The sequence below is a fragment of the Callospermophilus lateralis genome, chromosome 4, assembly GCF_048772815.1.
Source record: "Callospermophilus lateralis isolate mCalLat2 chromosome 4, mCalLat2.hap1, whole genome shotgun sequence".
In the NCBI taxonomy this organism is placed as follows: Eukaryota; Metazoa; Chordata; class Mammalia; order Rodentia; family Sciuridae; genus Callospermophilus; species Callospermophilus lateralis.
This window is the reverse complement of record NC_135308.1, coordinates 127,259,191-127,278,872: the sequence shown is the minus strand read 5'-3', so window position 1 is coordinate 127,278,872 and position 19,682 is coordinate 127,259,191. Positions and strand designations below refer to the sequence as shown.

The following is a 19,682-nucleotide window of genomic DNA, read 5'->3' as shown; positions in this document are numbered from 1 at the left end:
TATTATCAAAAAGACAAATGTTGGCAAGGATGTAGAGAAAGGACTCTCATTAAACTAGTGATGGGATAGTAAACTAATCATTATGAAAAACAGTAGAGGTTCTTCAAAAACAAGCATCTACTTGTGTCAGCATCATTTATTAAAAAAGACTAACTGGAGCTGGGGTTGTGGCTCAGCGGTAGAGCACTTGCCTAGCACTGGTGAGGCCCTGGGTTCATTCCTTCATATCACATAAACAACAACAAATAAAATAAAAGTTAAATTCTTTTTTTTTTTTTTTAAAGAGAGAGGGAGATAGAGAACTTTTTAATATTTATTTTTTAGTATTTGGCGGACACAACATCTTTGTTTGTATGTGGTGCTAAGGATCGAACCCGGGCCACACGTATGCCAGGCAAGCATGCTACTGCTTGAGCCACATCCCCAGCCCCAAGGTTAAATTCTTAAGGGAAAAAAAAAAATACTGTCCTTTCTCTTCCAAACTTTGAACCTCTATTGAAGATAAATTGGCCATATATGTAAAGTACCATTTCTGGACTCTCCCAACTATTGTCCTAGTCTGCTCATCTATTTGGTATCATGATAATATTGGCCTCTGACATTGTTTTGTAAAGTAGTCCATCCCAAATAGAATTTTTATAGAATTAGTGTTTTTTTTTCTTTAATATTTGGTAAAATTTATCAATGAAGCCATTTGGCCCTGGGGTTTTCTATCTAAGAAGGTTTTTAGCTATAGATTACTTTTCTTTAATAGCTATAGGGCTATTCAGGTAATTTCTTTATTATTTCCTTTCTTCTTATTCTTATTCTGGATTCTTAAGGTAAAAGCTGAAGTTCTTAACTTGACATCTTCTTTTTTTCTAAGAGGCATTTTAGTAATATAAGTTTCCTTCTCAGTACTTCTTTAGTTGATATGGTTTCATTTTAAATTTCAAATAAATTTTTTTTTAAATTTCTTCAGTTTCACAAGTTATTTAGACATGCATTTTAGTTTCCAAATGTGCTGGAATTTCCCAAATATCTTTCATTGATTTCATTCCATTTGATTAGAAGACATACTTTTTATAGCTTGAATTCTTTTAAATTTATTGAGATTTATTTTTTGAGGCATATAATCCATCTTGGTAAATATTTTGTGTACACTTACAAAGCATGTATATTGTTATTGGGTGGAATATTCTATAAATGATAACTAGATCAGATTAGTTGATAGTGCTATCCAATTCTTTTATATCCTTTCTTATTATTTCTTTACTTGTTCTATCAATTATTGATAGATGGATATTGAGATCTGTAATTATAATTGCAAATTTGTCTATTCTTGCAGTTCTATCAAGTTCTGCTCTATGAATTTGGGATTGCTGTAACTTCATGATGAATTCTTTTATTATTATGAAATAACCTTCTTTATTCCTGGTGATACATTTGTGCCCTAAGATTTACTTTATCTGATAGTAAGATAATCACTTCAGCTTTCCATTCATTAGCATAGTATATATTCTTCATCCTTTTACTTGTAAGCAATTTATATCATTTAGGGTGTTTCTGGTGGGCACTGTATTGTTGTTTATTTTTTAATCTAATCTGATAATTTCTGCTTTCTGTATTATTTAGACCATTCACGTGTTATACAATTCCTAATCTGTAATCTATTTTCTTGCTTTTTGTGTTCAATTTGTCCCATCTGCTCATTGTTTATTTTCGTTTGGATTTATTATTTTTTTTGGTCTCCATTTTAACTTCTTTGTTGGCTTATTAGCTGTAACTCTTTTTTTTAATATTTGTTTTTTAGTTGTAGTTGGACACAATACCTTTATTTTATTTATTTATTTGTGGTGCTGAGGATTGAACCCAGGACCTCGTTTGTGCTAGGTGAGCACTTTAGTGCTGTCCACAACCTGAGCCCCAGCTGTAACTCTTTAGTATTATTTTAATGGCTGCTTTAGGGTTCATTGTATACATTTATCACAGTCTGTTTTCAAGTGATATTATACAACATGTATAAGAACCTTACCTTTCATTTTTCCTGACTGTCCTTTATGCTATTATTGTCAAACATTTTACTCCTATGTATATTATAAACCCCACCATGCATTATTTTAGTTTAGATAGATGATCATCTTTTAAAACTATTTTAATAAAAACAGTTTTATCTTTTCCTATAGCTACCATTTCTAGTAAACATCTTACCTTTTGGTAGATGTAATTTTCCATTTATATCATTTTTCTTCTGTTTGATGGACTTTTTAAAACATTTTGTAGTACTGATTTGCCAGTAAAGAATTCTTCCAACTGCTGTATGTCTGAAAACATCTTTAGTTCACCTTTAGATCTGAAATATATTTTCACTGGATAAAGGATGCTAGGTTAAAGGGTTTTGTTTTGTTCTTTTTCTTTTCTGGTGCTGGGGTTTGGTTTGGTTTTTGTTCTTTTTCTTTTATGGTGCTTGGGATTGAACCCAGGGCACATATGGTAGGCAACTGCTCCACCACTGAGCTGCCTCCCCAGCCCAAAAGTTTTTCTTTTCAGCATTTTAAAGAACTTGCCCCACTGTCTGTTAGCTTGCATTATTTAACAAAGAATCTGCTGTCATCCTCTTCTGTATATAATATGTCAATGCTTTAAAATTTATGTCTATGACTGACTTTAAACAATTTGATGATGTGTGACTTGATGTACTTTGTGTTTCATGTTCTTGGGTTTGTTGAGCTTCTTGGATCTACAGGTTTAAAGTTTTCTTCAAATCTGGCAAATTTCCAGTTATTATTTCTTCACATATTTTTTGTCTTTCTATTTCCTGTTCTTGAGAATTCCACTTGTATTTGGCTTCTTGAAATTGTCTTTCAGTCTTTTTAACTCTTTCATTTCAGTTTCTCTTTCTGTATCTTCAAGTTCACTTTTCTTTTTTCATCTTCAGCATTTTACCTCTAAATGTTTGATTTAGACTTTTTTCTTTAATGTCTCCACATAATGTACTCAGTCTTTTCTCTGGCTTCAAGACAGTCATAGAACTCACCTTATACCTGTCCCTAAGGGGACACTGTCTCATGTCCAGTGTCCTAAAAGCCATTGTTTATATATTTTGTCAAATGTTTTTATTCAATTCAGGATGGAGAGCAAATATGATCCCTGTTTCTGACTTGGTCTAATTTTCTTCTTTATGGTTCTGTGATTTGATTTTCTAAAAGGAACATTTATTGGGCTTTTGTTATATTAAAAACAAGAATGATAAAGTTTCTTTTGTTTCAATTTTAAAGTTGCTTTAACATGAAAGTTGGCATTTTATAAAATGTAAGTCTTGCTTTACTTTTCAGTGTGTTAAATCAGTTTTATAATTAAAATAGGCATATTTTAAGCTTAGAAAAAACAAGCAAGGAAGAAATGACTACCTGGACAAATAGGAATAACTGCCAGAGTCTACATGAGAAGTTCTATCCTGACCCTTTAAGCACAAAATGGCTTCTATTATCTTTACTGTTCTGCAGCATTTCAACCACAAAATCTGTTGACCTTATTCCTTTGGTCACTTAGTAACTGAGCCTCCTGCTGCATAAGAAAGAAATAATAAAGTACAATAGAAAACAAAGATTCTGCTACTCATTGCCCTAGAGCTTTGGCATAAGAGCTGATCTCAATTAATCTTAAAAGTGAATCTGAAAATATGCATGTTGGGTTGAACATGGTCAGGTTTTCCTTTGATACTCTCTGCCCCAACAGAGCGTTAAAATGTCAGGCCTGTTCTAATTTGGGTTAAAGAACATCTTGCTCTACTTTTGTTGCAGTTCAGATAATTTTAGAATATATATGGATTCATTCTTACTTTATAGTCATACACTAACTTTAAAAAAATGAGTACATTGAAAGAAATTGGGGTTTGAGACAAGGCTTATAAAATTCCTTTAATTGTCTTAGTTTTTGATTTATAGGGTAACTTCATTTCAATTATAGGTTCAAAGCCATTTCAAAGGACTAAACTTATCCTGAATTATAGCTGTATAATAACACTACCAATTCTCATTTATTTAGATGAAGAACTAGTGGATGTTTCTGCATCTGTCTTACCAGAATTAAAAAGAGAAACATATGGCAAGATTCAAGTATGTGCAAAACAGAGGCTGGCTCGTTATGGTTCTTTTAACACAGTTCAGACTTCTGAGAGGATACAGAGGAAAGTGAGCTCAGAACCCAGCAGCCCGTGCAGAGAACAAGGTATCTGCCCTACATGATCCATGGGATCCATCGGTTACCATGTAATTGTAGCCCTCCCCACATGCTAGCATTCTAAAATGATCTGACTCTAGATCTTGCCTGTTTTTTCAGAAGTCTGCTATTCATTTGCCTGAGGTACAATAATTATTGGCAGCAAAGGAGATGCTGACTTCACAGTATATGGACATTTCCCCATGCCTGAAATAGATCTGGTCAGCCTTGATCAATTGGTTTGCCACAGTAGACCTATTCAATATATCTCAGAAATTCAAAATAGCACTGATTTGGTTTGATTTCCTTACTAATTATTAATGAGATTTGAATTCACCATTAATAGCTAGCTTCTGGAAACTTCCTTCTGAATCAAAACCAGAACATATTTGAGATAGTCTTATAATTCTTGAACTATGAGTATTAAATTCTGTTTTATGTAGTTAGTATGCATAAATCCCTTATTGTAAATCTTCATTTTCCTTTTCAGGATCAGGTGGCTATTCCTTAGAAATTGGAAGTCTAGCAGCTGTCTACAGACAGAAAATAGAAGACAATTCACAGTAAGTACTCTTTAAAAACTCAGAGTACATTCTATCTATTTTGTACTATTAATTTTTAACAAAATTGAAATGCTACTCATCAAAAGATAAAATTTAAATCATCATTTTTATTAGAATTGCTGTGCCCTGGGGCTGGGATTGTAGTGGGCTCAGCAGTAGAGTGCTCACCTAGCACATACAAGGCCCTGGGTTTGATCCTTGACACCACATAAAAGTCAACAAATAAAATAAAGGTATTGTGACCAACTACAACTAAAAAATAGTTTAAAAAAAAAAAAAAGAATTTCTGTACCCATCACTTCAAAACAGCATCTGGGACATGAAAGTGTGAAAAATTCATCCCCTAAGCTATGATAGGATGTAGGGACAAAATTAAAAGATAATATACTGGGGGGAAAAAAAAACATAAAACAAAAAAACAAGTCACTATACTAACATGACACTGGGAAATGATGCATCTTCATCCCATAAATCACTTTGTGATCACTATAGCTAACTTTGTCTACTAATTCCCAGGTCTTATCTGAGCCAAGGTTAGGAAGCAGAGGGACAAAATCTGATTCGTTTCACTGTCATGATTTGTCCAAATAGAATAGTAAAAGGAAACACCATTCATTCATAAGAAGAACTTGGGTATAGGTCAGGTTGGCAAGAAGCATTGAACTTCAGGTGGAAGAGTTTGGATTCACTAGATAGTAAAGAACTATTGCAGGTTTAGTAAAGAAGAACCTTCTGGCTGCTTTGAGTAGGTGGGATTGAAAGGAGATCGGATCACAGAACAAGCCTTTGTGTTGGTTCTGGTCCGCTGGGGTGCAGATCTAAGCCAGGTCAGCTAGAGATTGAAAGGAAGGGAAATCAGTGTAAGACAGAGTCAGCAAGACTTGCTCAAAAGACAGAGATGACAGAAAAAACATCTGGGGGCAGGTGGTGGTGATGTTGGTGGAGATGGGATTAAAGCAACTGGCTGGGATTGGTTGGTGGTTGATACCCTCCATGTGGGCTAGTTGAGTTTCTCAACTGAGTAATATGGATTCCTCACTTAGGGAGACTATGGCTAAAGAGATGTTCTCATCTCTGCAGCCCTGAGTGCTCCATTTTGTTCCCAGCAATAAAATGGATGATAAGAAGGTGGACAAAGTGGGTCTTAGCAATTCCATCAGAAGGGCTGGAGAAAAACCTCTATCTTTTGTTTACCATTTCTTGAACAATTTCCCTCATCCCTTTCTAAAAATGTATTAACAATGCAAATATGCTTTTGAATATTTGGAGTTTTTTATGTTAGAGACAGAAGCATCACTTATAATCTCATAAATTAATGAATCTTAACTTTGGACATATACTGTCTTGAATTCTGTAGTAATACTGAGAAGAGTGAAATGAGAATGACAAAGTAATCATTTAGTAAATAACCTTATTTCCTTACTCACTGCCCACTTCATTTGTTTCACACTGAATTTGAGACAAATTCTTTCTTTAAATCAAACTCTGCCCAAGATCTCTTCGAGTGACTGAGAACACAAGCTTTGCCATCAAACATGGTATAATGCACATCTTCACCACTTTAGAGCTAAGTTGCCTTAGGCAGGTTGATTAAACCTCTGAGTTTCAGTTTTCCTCACTATTAAAACGGGTGGGGGGTTGGGGGAGAATAAGAGTAGCTACTACTGTAATAATTGTATAAAATGTTCAATACTGTGCCAGTCATGAAAGTATCATCTGAGAGTCCCTAACAGCTCTTCCCACATCAGCACCCCTCTCCAACCCTAACCATCCATGCAGAGTGTGCCTGCTCTTCTGCCTTGGGAAAAGCTAATGTAAGCTCAGGGAGTATATTTGAACACCACCCTGAGCAGTACCTCACTCCTGATTTGTAGGGCTCTCTTAAGTGAAGAGTCAAGAGCTGGTAGAATGTGGTAGTTGATGGTACTCTTTATGTTTCTTTTTATTACAGGGCAAAAGCCTTTGCCAGTAAGAGAGTGGTGCCTCCAGCAAGCAGCTTGAACCCTGTCCTTCCTGTTGACTCAGACTATTGTGTTAATCCTTTAGCCCACCAAGTATTTTCTGTTGCTCAAACAGACTTACAGGCTTTCTCCATGCAGAATAGTCTCAATGGAAAAGTTGGTGTCCCGCTTACTTCCCCAACCTCTGACATGGAGAGCTTGAAGCCTGCTCTAATTGCCGGGCAGCCCCTGGTGTATGTGCCCTCCACCTCACTGTTCATGCTGTATGGGAGCTTGCAGGAGGGACTGTCTCCTGATTCTGCATCAGAAATAGACAGCAGAAGCTCAGAAGTCCCTGCTGCATTAGAGCCTTCATTCACACCCTCAGCTCAGAAGCGCCTCTGTGTAGAGAGGAAGCTGCAAGAGGATGAGCCCGCTGCTAAAAGACAAAGTCAGGAATTTGAAGATAGCCCCTTATCCCTTGTCATGCCCAAGGTAAAGGAATATGGGTGGATGTGTCTGGTGATTTCCCATTATCCCTGAGCTTCTTAATATAGACACACAGGTACTAATAGCCAATAGAATCTGGAATATAAGGATATTTCATGTGTCACTTATATCAATAATTAAACTCTGAACTGGCTCCCTCAAAAATCTTGCCACAAAATAGTACCGTAAGAAAGAAGAAAACAACCTATCCATTAACTTACCCATAGTGCAATCACTGCTAACCTGTTTGCATATTTCTTCCCAGTCTTTTTATATGCGATTAACAAAAAAAAATCAAGCTGGAATCCCTGCAATAATCAGCTCAGTCCAGGATGCAGCTGAGTTCAGAGTGAGGAACATGGGTGCTAGCTGATTGGCTGTGCCCATACTTGGTTGGTTCTCTTTACTGCCCAGTGAGTCCATTTGCATAGCTACAAAATGAATAAAAAACAAAAATATGAGCTTTCCACATTCCCCACTTAGTAGCCATGCAGAGGTTAATGAGATGTGCCCAGTAAAATATGAAGCAGAAGGACTGTCCTTAGAACAGTTTTCAGGAGTCAGCTGGGCACACTGCATGGAAGTCATTCCATTAATTATGAACCTTTCTTTTCTGCTCTTGCCAGGATGAATTTTCCTAATTTTGTTTATAGCTTGGGGTTGCGGATCCAAAGTGAAAGACTGACAAACACATCTTAGACCACTGATGTGGCTTTGAGCCAGGCCACAGTTCTTAGAAGGCCACATGAGACTGCAGCATCAACATCCTTTTTGTGTTAACAGCTCAGAAAATTATTTCATAATCTAAACACCAGGGCCAGATTTCCATTACCAAAATCTTTATCATTTCTAACTGAGGAGTCATAAGTCTATAGATAGACATGGCATTACATCCATCTTCACGCTATTCCTATAAATAGGATGAAAAGAACATACACAGTCATTGAGGCACACAGCTGTGTTGTACTTTTTTTGTTTTTGTATTAGGTATTTTGACAAACCTATTATAAGACTGAGTACTGGAATTTTGACTTGCTTTTCTGCTTCCTGGTTTGGTTATGCTTAGAAATCCTCAGGTTCCACAGAACTTACGTCTCCCAAGTCAACGGGAAACAGGGGATCTATGCCCCTGGAAGATGCTCATGTGAATAGTCAACTCCCTGTTGTAGAAGAGGTTTCAGGAAAGGCTGCAGCAAACTGCTTCACTTCTGCTGAGTGTGGAAATCCTTCAAAAAATATAGATATTGAAAAGCCTTCAAAAGAAAATGAAAGCACCAAAGAGCCCTCTTTGCTGCAGTGTCTTTATGTGCAGTCTCCAGCTGGTAAGAGATGTCATCACGTCTTAAGAGTCCCTGTGGGATTTGGATCATAAATTGAATTTTTAAATTTTTGTTTGTGTCATCTGACCAAAGAAAGAAGTTCATTGACTTGGCTGCTACCTCTTGGCTGCTACCTATTGCCATTTTACTTTCAGCCTCCTGTTTTCTTCATGTATAAAATGAAGGATGAGGCTGCTCTGCTTCACCAACAGCAGGACAATAGGAAAACAGGGCAAATGATTTTTTAAAAAATTCGTTAGAATTTTTTTGTTTGAAAATCAAAACAAATTTAAAAGATTTTATTTTCAGAATTTGGGCATTCGTTAAGAGTAATAGTGTGAACTTGTTGGCCATTGTGTGCAGCTAGGTTCTGTCTCTTGAGTATCCAGAAGTCCTGAATACTTCGTGATCTGGAGGGCTTGACATTTAAAACCACTTATAATCTGAGAGAACTTAAGTATTCAGCCATCATTATCTGTAAAACACCAGTAATAATAGCACCTGTTTCATAAGAGTACTGTGAAAATTGAATTAGATTTAATAATAAGTCTAAAGGATCTAAAATAATAGTGCCTGGTACTTAGAAAGACTTAGTCAGATGCTGTTACTGTTTTGAATTAAAGCTGAATTACAATAGGAACTTAATTTTTAAGATATGTTCTTTGTACGATAAAGCTAGCCTCTTCATGCACAGAAGTATATGCAGAGACTTGACTCTCTAGGTTTCTTGGTGGCTTAAACCTGACCTTCCAGAACAGATTAGGTAGGCATTAGTCTATTACCCACTTGTGGTTTCTTGAGCTCTGAGTGCTTACTTTAAGCACAGTCATCAGTGTTGGTGACACTTTGATTAGCAGAAACAGATTCAGCCAATGCTGAATGAAAATTATATCCCAGCATAGGAATTTTGTACTTTTTCTCAGTCATAGACCATTGTATAGCCTGGAGAGATCTGTGGATTCTCTTCAAAATGTTTACAAATGTAGAGAATTGAATACCTAGAATTACAAAGAGCCAATTATATTAAAATAAAGAAGAAAAATAATTTTTGAAATTATTTGTAGCAATAAAAAGAACTGGTAGCAAGTCTAAAATTGCCATTTTTTTCAAAGTTGTGATGAGTTAAAATCATCACAATAACTAAAAAGAAATATGAACATCTTTGTAAATACTGTTGTATTTGTTGCCTGTGATCATCGAGGGAAAGATAAATTTTCAGTTAGAAATTCCTAAAAATATGCTTTTTCCCATCCAAGTTTCACTTTCCTCCTTGAGTTCAGTGGTACTCACGTTAAGAACCTTCCACAGGCATGAACTGCATTGTCATGCAAGTAATGTGGGGGTGCAGTCTTGGCCACCAGTGTGAAGGAGCCATGTGGGCTAGACGAGCAAAGAGAAGGCATTTGACCTGATCAAGTGGGGGAAGCTTCCACCATTCACTGATTTATCAGGGACTCCCATTTGAAAGAGCCATGAAGAATGTCAGCAGGAGTGGAACCTTTATGTCATGTTGATCTTCACTTTGTTATTCTTGTTTCAGGAATCAATGGTTTCAATGTGCTCTTATCTGGCAGTCAAACTCCCCATGCTATGGGACCATCCTCAGGTCAGCTGCCATCCTTCAGCGTTCCTTGTATGGTCTTACCATCTCCGACTCTGGGCCCTTTTTCTGTTCTCTATTCTCCCACAATGCCCAGCCCGATTTCTTCTGCTCCTGGCACTCTCCCAAATACGGGACCTGTGAATTTCAGCTTGCCTGGCCTTGGATCTACAGCACATCTTCTTCTCAGCCCTGCAGCCATGATCAATCCAAAGTCCTCTACGCTTCCTTCTGTAGACCCTCAGCTTCAGAGTCAGCCCTCTCTGAACCTGAGTCCAGTGATGTCAAGGTCTCACCACCTCATCCAACCTGACTCTCCTGTGTACATGGGTCATCCAGTCTCAGCAGTACAACAGGTGAAGCCTGACGGTTCTGTCACTGTGGTGGGGTGTCTACATTTAGTTAGCTTTCACTTTAGCCACATGGTTACAGGACAGAGGTGTTACTGGCTTCCACTGTGAACCCACAGTTATCTGCTTATTATATATGAGATATAAGGTAAGAGATCCTATATTTTCAAGACAAAAGTAATTTTTTCAGTTGTCATTCTGTATCCTAGAATTAGAAGGAACCTATTTAGGCATAGTTGGGGAGATTTTTGAGGCATGCCACATACTTAGATGATTTCAGTGATCTCCAGGCTTTTATTTCATTAGGGCATTTAAGAAAACCATCTTAAATTTTAATCGTTCAGGTATAGAAACAATCCAGGGAAACAGACTTGATACTAACTCTTGTCATTTCTTGAGCTCCAAGTGCTTACTCTAAGTGTTGTCATCAGTGTTGGTGACACTTTGATGAGCAGAAATAGACCCAGCCAATGCTGAATGAATGATTCTTAACATCAATCATTTCTTCAAGAATGTGATATCTAGATATCTACCTATATAAATACTCTAAAAATGTACATATTAATCCATACAAGTTCATCAGAACTGTATTTGTCCCTCAAATGCCATTTGTAGTTGTCATTAAACATCTCTTTGGAGTGATTACTTACTCTCCTAGAAAAAATAATGTTGTTTTATTTTGGTTTTGGGGGAGGGTACCAGGGATTGAACTCGGGGGCACTTGACCACTGAGCCACATCCTCAGCCCTATTTTGTATTTTGTATTTTATTTAGAGAAAGAGTCTCACTGAGTTCTTCAGTGCCTTGCCTTTGCTGAGGTTGGCTTTGAACTTGCCATCCTCCTACCTTAGCCTCCCAAGCCACTAGAATTACACGCATGCGCCACTACATCTGGCATAAAAGTAATGTTTGGCCAAAATTATTTTAGACAAGTTATTTAAGCTTGCTAGGTATTGAAATAATCATGTTGGTTTTTAAATAAGATGATTATAGCATGACTTAAACTTTTTTCCCCCAATGCTGGGGATTGAACCTTGGACCTCACGTATGCTGAGTAAGCATCTACCACTGAGCTGTGTTCCCAGTCCAACAGGCCTTTTTGATCACCAGTTACAAGCTGGGCACTGATCAAGTCAGTGAAGATATAGCAATAAACAAGCTTTTCTTCTTTGCCTTTTAGGGTACATTAAAGGAACAAATATTTAACATTTCACATGAATGATAATAAGTTTAGCAAGTACATGAATACCACACATGTACACTTATTATCTACTTCAGTGTTCTTTACAAAGGTCATCTCAGTTAATTCTTCCAGATCTCTGAAGTTGGTGGTTTTATCATCCTCACTGCACTGAACTGAGAGACAGATGCCCAAAGTCACCCACCTAGGGATGGGAGACTAGACCCTGGCTCTAGACCCTGACCACACTTGGAACCTTTTGGTAGGCCGCCTTTCTGCACTCAAAGTAAAAGTCAGCCTAATGTCCAATTGTGGCCAGGATTGTGAAAAACACAAGTTGGAAGCCTGTGATAGGAAAGCACAGGAGGGGATACCTGCACAGGGCCATGACACAGGTCAGGAAAGGGCTCCCAGCCTAGAGACTGTTAGATTGATTTCACTTTTGGTTTTGCTCTTTTTATTCAGTCACCTGCTCCAGTGACCCCCAAGAGTACCCGACGCACACATCGTGAAACATTTTTCAAGACACCTGGCAGCCTTGGAGACCCTGTCCTCAGGAGAAGAGAAAGAAATCAGTCACGAAACACCAGCTCAGCCCAGAGGAGACTAGAAATCCCGAGTGGTGGGCCCGACTAACCTGACACCTTGGCAGTGGGTGGGATCTGACCCCCTGAATCTCTGTCACAGGAGATGTCCTAAGTGGAACACGAACCATCCCACCCTCAGCTCGTGTCCTTGGTCCTCTCACCCACTGGTTCTGCTAACTTCCCAACATCATGGGGCATCTATTAATTATTAACTGTGCGTTCAGTACCAGCTGGAGTTCAGGCTCTGCGTGGTGTCACAGTGAAAGCACTGATAGATAGACTGGCGTGGTTGTGATTCAAATCCTCTGATTGCTGCAGTCAGATCTATTAGGCTACTGGAGCCTTGTGGCTTTCTGAAGGAGGGCTGTCCAGCACTTAACCAGGGTGAGCATTCTTTACATGAGTAAATCTGTGGTGAGAGAACTTTGCAGTTTATAAAAACCTACTGCTTCCTTAAGCTTCATCAGGAAGCTGCCTTCAATTATGAATCCTATGGTATTATTTATTTTGTTCCTGAAATGGGATTTAGTGCAAAAAGTTTACAACTACAGCTTAACACATTTATTTCAGGGTATGACGACTTGAATGTTTATACTTTTTTCTATAATTTGCCCTGCACTTACTCTACAACCTAGTAATAATGTGGATAAATGTACATACGTGATAAATGTCAAGACCAAAATAACTGTGAATGACACACCTGGCTATAAATGAACTGTGCTAACCCTATCTGTGGGCATGAGAACTAAGGGGAACTAGAAGCCCAATGGCTTCTCAGATAACTGCAAACAATGAGATTTTATTGTTCATTTCAAAAACTCTCCTGTGCTCAGCTTCCTTCAGTACATGCCCTGCATTTTTATTTAAATGTTAACTGTAGAGTATCAGGTATGGATTCCTTCTAACAATTGCTATTTGTAAAATGAATCAGGATGGTAGAAAGTAATTATGTGGAAAATTGGGACCCAGGTGAAACCTTTTGGTCAAATTCTGAATAATAATGGTGTAGAAACTGATATAGGGCAATAGGTGATTCTTCTGTTTGTTTGGAAGGGTAAAAGAGAAAATGGACACATTATGTTCCATTTCAAACCATAGTCATAATGTACTTGCAGGGGTTTATTGTTCCAGCACAAACACAATACTGTAAACTGCTACGCAATATCCCTTTGTAAACCATATTACTATAGGGGTTCATTAAGAAACCAAACTAGTTGTTTATGTTCTAGATGTATTGATATTTACCTCACTCTGGTCTCTTCAGAGTAAAAGACTTCCTTCCTTTTTTCTCTGCTTTTCCTTCTTTTCTTCCTTTCTTTTCTCTGAGTTTCTGTCTTAGATTTAGAATCTTTATATAGGGCTAATTTTTATTTTTAGACCCAATAAAATATTGTATAAAAGAATAAAATATTAATTTAAGAGACTCTGGGAGTCTGAGTAAAGTAGCTTTATATTAACTACAGAATACTATTAGCCTTATTACCCCCCCCCCACCAAGATTTTTAAAAACTTGAGGTAGGTAGCCAGATTAAATAAATTTGCTACTTATATCAAATTCTATGAACACTAAACTTCAAGTTTACAAGAGGATTTTTTCCCTTTTTTGCAGTCTTCTCTAGATTTAGATTTAAAACGTGGTTCTAATCATCAATTGCATGGTAATGTTTGCCCTGAACTAGTACTGATGGGTTCCTTATCAAGACAAATAAAAATTATGCATTTTTCAGGATATGCAGCATGTAAGTCTTTGTGGGATACTGCATTTAAATCTATCATGCTCAAAAACTTTGACAGAATATTTTCACTAAAATTCTATGTTTAGATTAAAAACATAGACCTGTTTTTTTCCTCACCAAGCTCTCTACTTAACTTTTTTGTCATATTATTCATTAACCTCAGAGAATTCATGGTTCTTGAGAGGTGTTAAGAAACCATCCATAAATGAGAATGTTATGATTTTGGGACCACATTTAGCAGCACAAAACCAAGAAAAATTACTTCTGTATTCAGTACTCACTTAATGTGCTTTATGATATGTACACTCAAATAATCAGTGGTGTTTTCTGTTAGGAAAATGAATCTTTCTTACAGAGCGACTGATGGTAGAGAAGCTGCTGAGCTAGACTTGGTTGGATATTCTGGGTAGTGAAGAAGCAATGGCAATCTTGAGTCGATCTTTGTATAATTCAGTAAAAGAAAAAAATAATTGTTGGTGATCCTGCTAAGCAAATGCAGCCTTGAGTTGGCACTGAGGGTGTGTGCCCTACACTGTCCAGGGTTTGTGAAACCCTTTCATTCTGGTACAAGAGTTGGGGGTATAACTTATACTTGAATCTACCTACCAAGTTTACATTACTCAATTACTTTTTGTAAGGTGCTATTTCTGTATTTAAATAACTTTTTTTTAATGTAAAGCTGCTTTCTGCTTGTCTTATTGCACTGCTAGATTTGTGTAGTTATTAATTTTATTGCTGCTTATACTGCTTTTGTTTTCGTATTATTTAGCTCTGCTCTTTCTCCTAATGGCTATATTATCTATAGCTATCTACTTGTAACTGTACTACATGTAAACCAATTTTTTTTCTTTTAGAAAAATATCAAGCTTTATAATATAGCAATAAAAATCAATGCATTTAGTAAGCAGTGTTGGTTGTATTTCCTGATTGGCTTTCTTTGCATACCCTTTCGGTAAAACCATTTGCAGCTACAACATATCCAACCAGGCCCTCATAAAATCTGTATTTGCCATGTCTGCCACAACATGTGCACCCAATAAAAAATTGGGGAAAAGACTGTTGACTAGATGGATGAGTCACTATTGAATATTTTTCTTTAAAATGCTTTTTCATTGCATGGTTCCAAGTTACATAATAACTATGCAATAAATTATTGTCTTATAGCTTGTCTTTTTTTAAATTGGGGAATTTGTTTTGTTTTTTTAGTTCTGAAGAATGGGCTCCATGATGCTTATAAAAACTTATAAAATGAATTCAATAATTTATAATAATGATTTATAAAATGAATTTAATCATGCCAACCTTGCTTTTAAATTTTCAGCAGCATCCCATTCCATACTCTTAACTCTGGGCCGGCTTTCCAGTCCCTTCACAGTCAGGATCCAACGTGCCTTGCTAGCTATGCCAGTTACTGTCCACTAAACCCCAGCATTCACTTCTACTCCCCTTCTGAGTTCTCTTTACCACAGAATTGGAAGCCTGGCAACTACATTCCCCAGATTCCCTTGTTACCAGCTTCTAGGTGAGATTTTGCCAGGAAGATATGCTCCTGTGAAATTGGTAGTAAAGGACACTGAGGCTCTTCCTCCTACAGTAGAAGCAGTTCATCCAGCTCAGTTTTTTCGGCAGCCATACTTTATGCTACTATCCCAGACTGTGTACCAGCTATATCAGCAGTAGTTCCATACTGTCCCCAACTATTGGGAGGAAACAGCACCCACCCCCAACCACTAGGCAATAGCAATGGTGACGTCATTCAGCAATCCCTTGACTTCCGCTTACTTTCCTTAAGACACAGTGTAAGCACCAATTCCCTGTATTAAAATCTTCCTGTGCATGGTGCAGTGTGTACACCTGTGATTCCAGCTACTCAAGACACTGAGGCAGGAGGATCACAACTTTTAAGGCAGCCTCAGCAACTTAGGGAGACCCTGTCTCAAAAAATGAAAAGGCTGGGAAGGTAGCTCAGTGTTAGAGCACCCCTGGGTTCAATTCCCAGTACCACAAAAACAACAAAACAAACATTCCTGCTGTAAATATCTGGTGTTTTCTGTCATTCCAGTCTCCATGCACATGTTCATATCTTTTGTGCATCCACACCTTTACACGAGCCATTCCTCTTCCTAAAATGCCCTCTTCCCCATTTCTCTAGCATGAGCTGTCTCCCATGCATCTTTCAAAACCTCATGTCCCTCCACAGGACACCGTGAGATCCTCCATGTCAGGAATTAAGTTTTTCTCACCTATAGCCCAGCATTATGCTCCATGATGGTCATCCAAGCTGAAGGCACACAGCAGTGCATCTAAGATACTGGAGTAGCTGTGGTTTCACACACAATGGCAACATGAGAAAACTAAAATATAAACAGCTAGGTCTCACTGGAATCTAACATTTCCTGCATAGCCCTATCTCACTAGTCATGTTAATCATTTATTCACTCAATAAACATTTACTGTTCCTAACAGGTAGTCTCGGGGAGGTATTATACACATTTCTGTCTTTAATAACAGTGGAGAATTGTGGAAATTCAGTGCACAAAGAAACCTTAAAACTATTTATCCTCAGTCCATTTTACAGAGAAGGAAAGGAAAACAGAGAGGTAAATTACCTGATTACAGGTAATTCAACCACAAAGCTGAGACCAGAATACAAACCCGAAATACTGTAGTCCAGCATGCCCATTCCTATGCTGTGCTACTTCCCAGGAGAAGGCAAATGGTTTCAACAAAATGTTGAAAGATCGGTCCATACAAAACTACCCCACAGGTCATCCACACAATTTTCAGGTTGTATGGATTTATAGACCTCAAGTCTGGGTGTGTAGTTCTCCCTTTAGACAGGAGGAATGTAAGATTAAAAACATGACCCTGCAAGTCTGAAGCATGCAGAGCAGTCTTCACATCTGCATTGAATTTAGGGAGATGCATGTGAGACCTCCAGTTACAAGAAATGGGGGAGGAAGGAAGGCACTTTAGACCAAGGGAATGACTGCTGTAAAGCAAGGAAACAATTGCAACTGTTCTGTGACCTTCAATCATTTTTTATCAAACTTGCTTATGCTCTTATCAAGAGTATAAGAACTCTCATACTCTTGGCTATTAATATTTAGGGAAATAAAAAATGAGTAACACTCATTTACTTAGTATATTGTTTAAAATATTGGAAACACTGAGCATTAAAATGTTCCCTTTCTTTGTAAAACACTTATCAAGAATAATTTGAAGAGCACTTACTTTCTCATCATATAACTTACAATAAGTACTGAACATCATTTCTGTCTTGGTGAATTGTCACACTCCCTTCCAAGTTTGGAGCAGCTTCTGACATTTTATTCTTGAATTTTAGTTCTTCAAACTGTCCTCAGAGCCTATCTGGTGTGAAGTCTCTAGATAGAGAGGCTTATCTAGAAGTTTACTTCCTCTGGAGCATCTTCATCCTTCTTACTTTTCTCACTTGGGTTTAGTTCCTCCACCTGAATACACAGAGTTACCATCAGATGATGGCAATCAGCATCCCCACTATCATTCCCACTATTTATGTTTCCTTCCAATTTCATTTCCATCATTATCACTTTCTGCTTCTTTGCTTCACACTTTCATCTTTGTTGGCCAATTCTCCCTTTGGATTATTCATTTCATTAAAATGAACATATGTTTTCATCACTGGGAAACAAAGAGGCAACATGAGTCCATGTTCTGTCTGCATGAACAGACAGACTCTGGGCAAAGAAGTGAAGTGATTGGACAATAGTGATTTGTGGACTGAAGCAGCAAAATTTGTACTTTATGCAATTTGAGTTAATGTAGCATGGCACAGAAACTGAAATCTGAACCTTGTTATTGAAGAACTGGTGCTGTTTAACTAAACCATGATAACTGACATGGGCATATCAGAACCAGGTGGAGCAAGGGTGGCCTTCAAGTCATCATTCTACCTTGTGGCAGAAATTAATCTCAGTCTGTTCAGGGTATCAGGGAGCTAAGTTTCTGCTCTCCACACATACCCTCCCTGACACTCTAGAAGTGACTGGAGTACTTTTAGTGGTCAATATTTTAAAACATAATTCAAATAAACAATGAGAGGCCTTCTTGTATTACATCACTAAAGCACAGAGGTAGACTTCTAGCTCATTTTTGCTCTGATTCCTTTGATTCTCCTTACTCCTTATGACAGAGTTTTATCCATAAGCTGGAACAATTACATTTTCATACAAGCCAAGTTCAAAAGAAGAGAAAAAACAAATCTTTGGAAATTCAGAGAAGAAAGAACTTTCTCCCAGTTCCCAGGAAAACCTCCAAGTTCTTATGGCCTAAATTGGTTTACATATTTGCTGTAGCTCAAATATGGGTGGTGTCTCCCAAAGGCCCACATGTTAAGCTTGGACCCCAGGACAGCAGTGTCACAGTCTGGCTGGGCACAAATAACCGAGCCGCCACGAAGCACTTGTAGGTTCAAAACAGCAACTCTTTATTGCCGAACTCCACCAGCACTCCACACACACTCCCCGGGAACTCTCCCGAACGCCACCCACGCGGCCCTTTCAAGCACACCACACCAACCGGAACTCCCTCCACCGAAACTTCACCAACCAACGCGAACTCTCCAGGAATTCCTGCGAGAACTCCAAAGTAGCGGGGCGCTGGAGGTGGACAGCAGGGATCTATATACAATTGAATCAATCCAGCATCATCTTAATGGCTCGGCTCTCAACCATTACTTCTGGCAAAATGCCAGGGACCATTCTGACTCGGCTGTGGCTCTCAACATCTCCCCCCTTCTGTTTAATTAAATAGTAAGCAATGTGGCTTAGGGACTGTGCCTGTCTTAGGTTGTCCAATACTACATATGGTCCTTACCTGTCATCGGATGAGCTGACCTCAAGGCGTCAGCCTCCTGTCTTAGGTTGGTACCATTGCAATTGGATCTTACCCATCATTGACTACCGGTCCAGCATACAACCATACTTGTGGATGGGACATTGCACCAGTGTGGGGGGGGTGAGGTTCTTTGCCTCACCTCTGTTGGCCCCCAAAATTTGGCCTTTGCACCAGTTGGGGGGTGAGGTTCTTTGCCTCACCTCTGTTGGCCCCCAAATTTGGCCTTTGCACTAGTGGGGGGGTGAGGTGAGGTTTTTTGTCTCACCTCTGTTGGCCCCCAAATTTGGCCTGGGTGCCAGTGGGGGGTGAGGTTCTTTGCCTCACCTCTGTTAGCCCCCAAATTTGGCCTGGGTGCCAGTGGGGGGGTGAGGTTCTTTGCCTCGCCTCTGTTGGCCCCCAAATTTTCGACCATCACAAGCAGAAGGGAGGAGGATGCAAAATGCCACGACACCAAGCCAAATGACAGTTTCTTTTGGAAAAATTGTACCACCAATGACACCATCAGCAAAGATGCCCCAGCATTACCACAATTCGCTGCACCAACAGATAGTTCACAATGCATACAAGTCATACATAGTCCAGGAAAGTTCTGCAAGCAGTTCAAAGCAGAGGAATCCATCAATATGTCTATTTCCTCCCAAAGTAAATTGACTCCTTGATTGAGCATCACTTGTTGAGTTATTATTCATTGATGCATCAGTTTATACAGTTTGGTGTAATAGCTATCGTAGAAGCTGTAGTTTGGTTTTATCTTTGTCTTCACCGGCACTGGGATGAAGACAGGAATTCTGGCAATGATGGCTAAAAAAAAAATTATGTAACATTCCAGCAGGCACTAAG

General features: G+C 38.4%; 1 protein-coding gene across 1 annotated transcript in view; it reads left to right on the top strand.

Moving 5' to 3' along the window:
• The window catches only part of E2f7 (E2F transcription factor 7), a 39,694-nt gene extending 27,417 nt beyond the window's left edge, over positions 1-12,277 (top strand). The window contains exons 7-12 of the mRNA XM_076853135.1: positions 4,027-4,209; positions 4,691-4,763; positions 6,715-7,198; positions 8,259-8,514; positions 10,052-10,467; positions 12,107-12,277. Of these exons, the coding sequence (XP_076709250.1) occupies positions 4,027-4,209; positions 4,691-4,763; positions 6,715-7,198; positions 8,259-8,514; positions 10,052-10,467; positions 12,107-12,277 (1,583 nt within the window). The remainder of the gene's footprint in view (positions 1-4,026; positions 4,210-4,690; positions 4,764-6,714; positions 7,199-8,258; positions 8,515-10,051; positions 10,468-12,106) is intronic.
• The last annotated feature ends 7,405 nt before the right edge of the window (positions 12,278-19,682 follow it).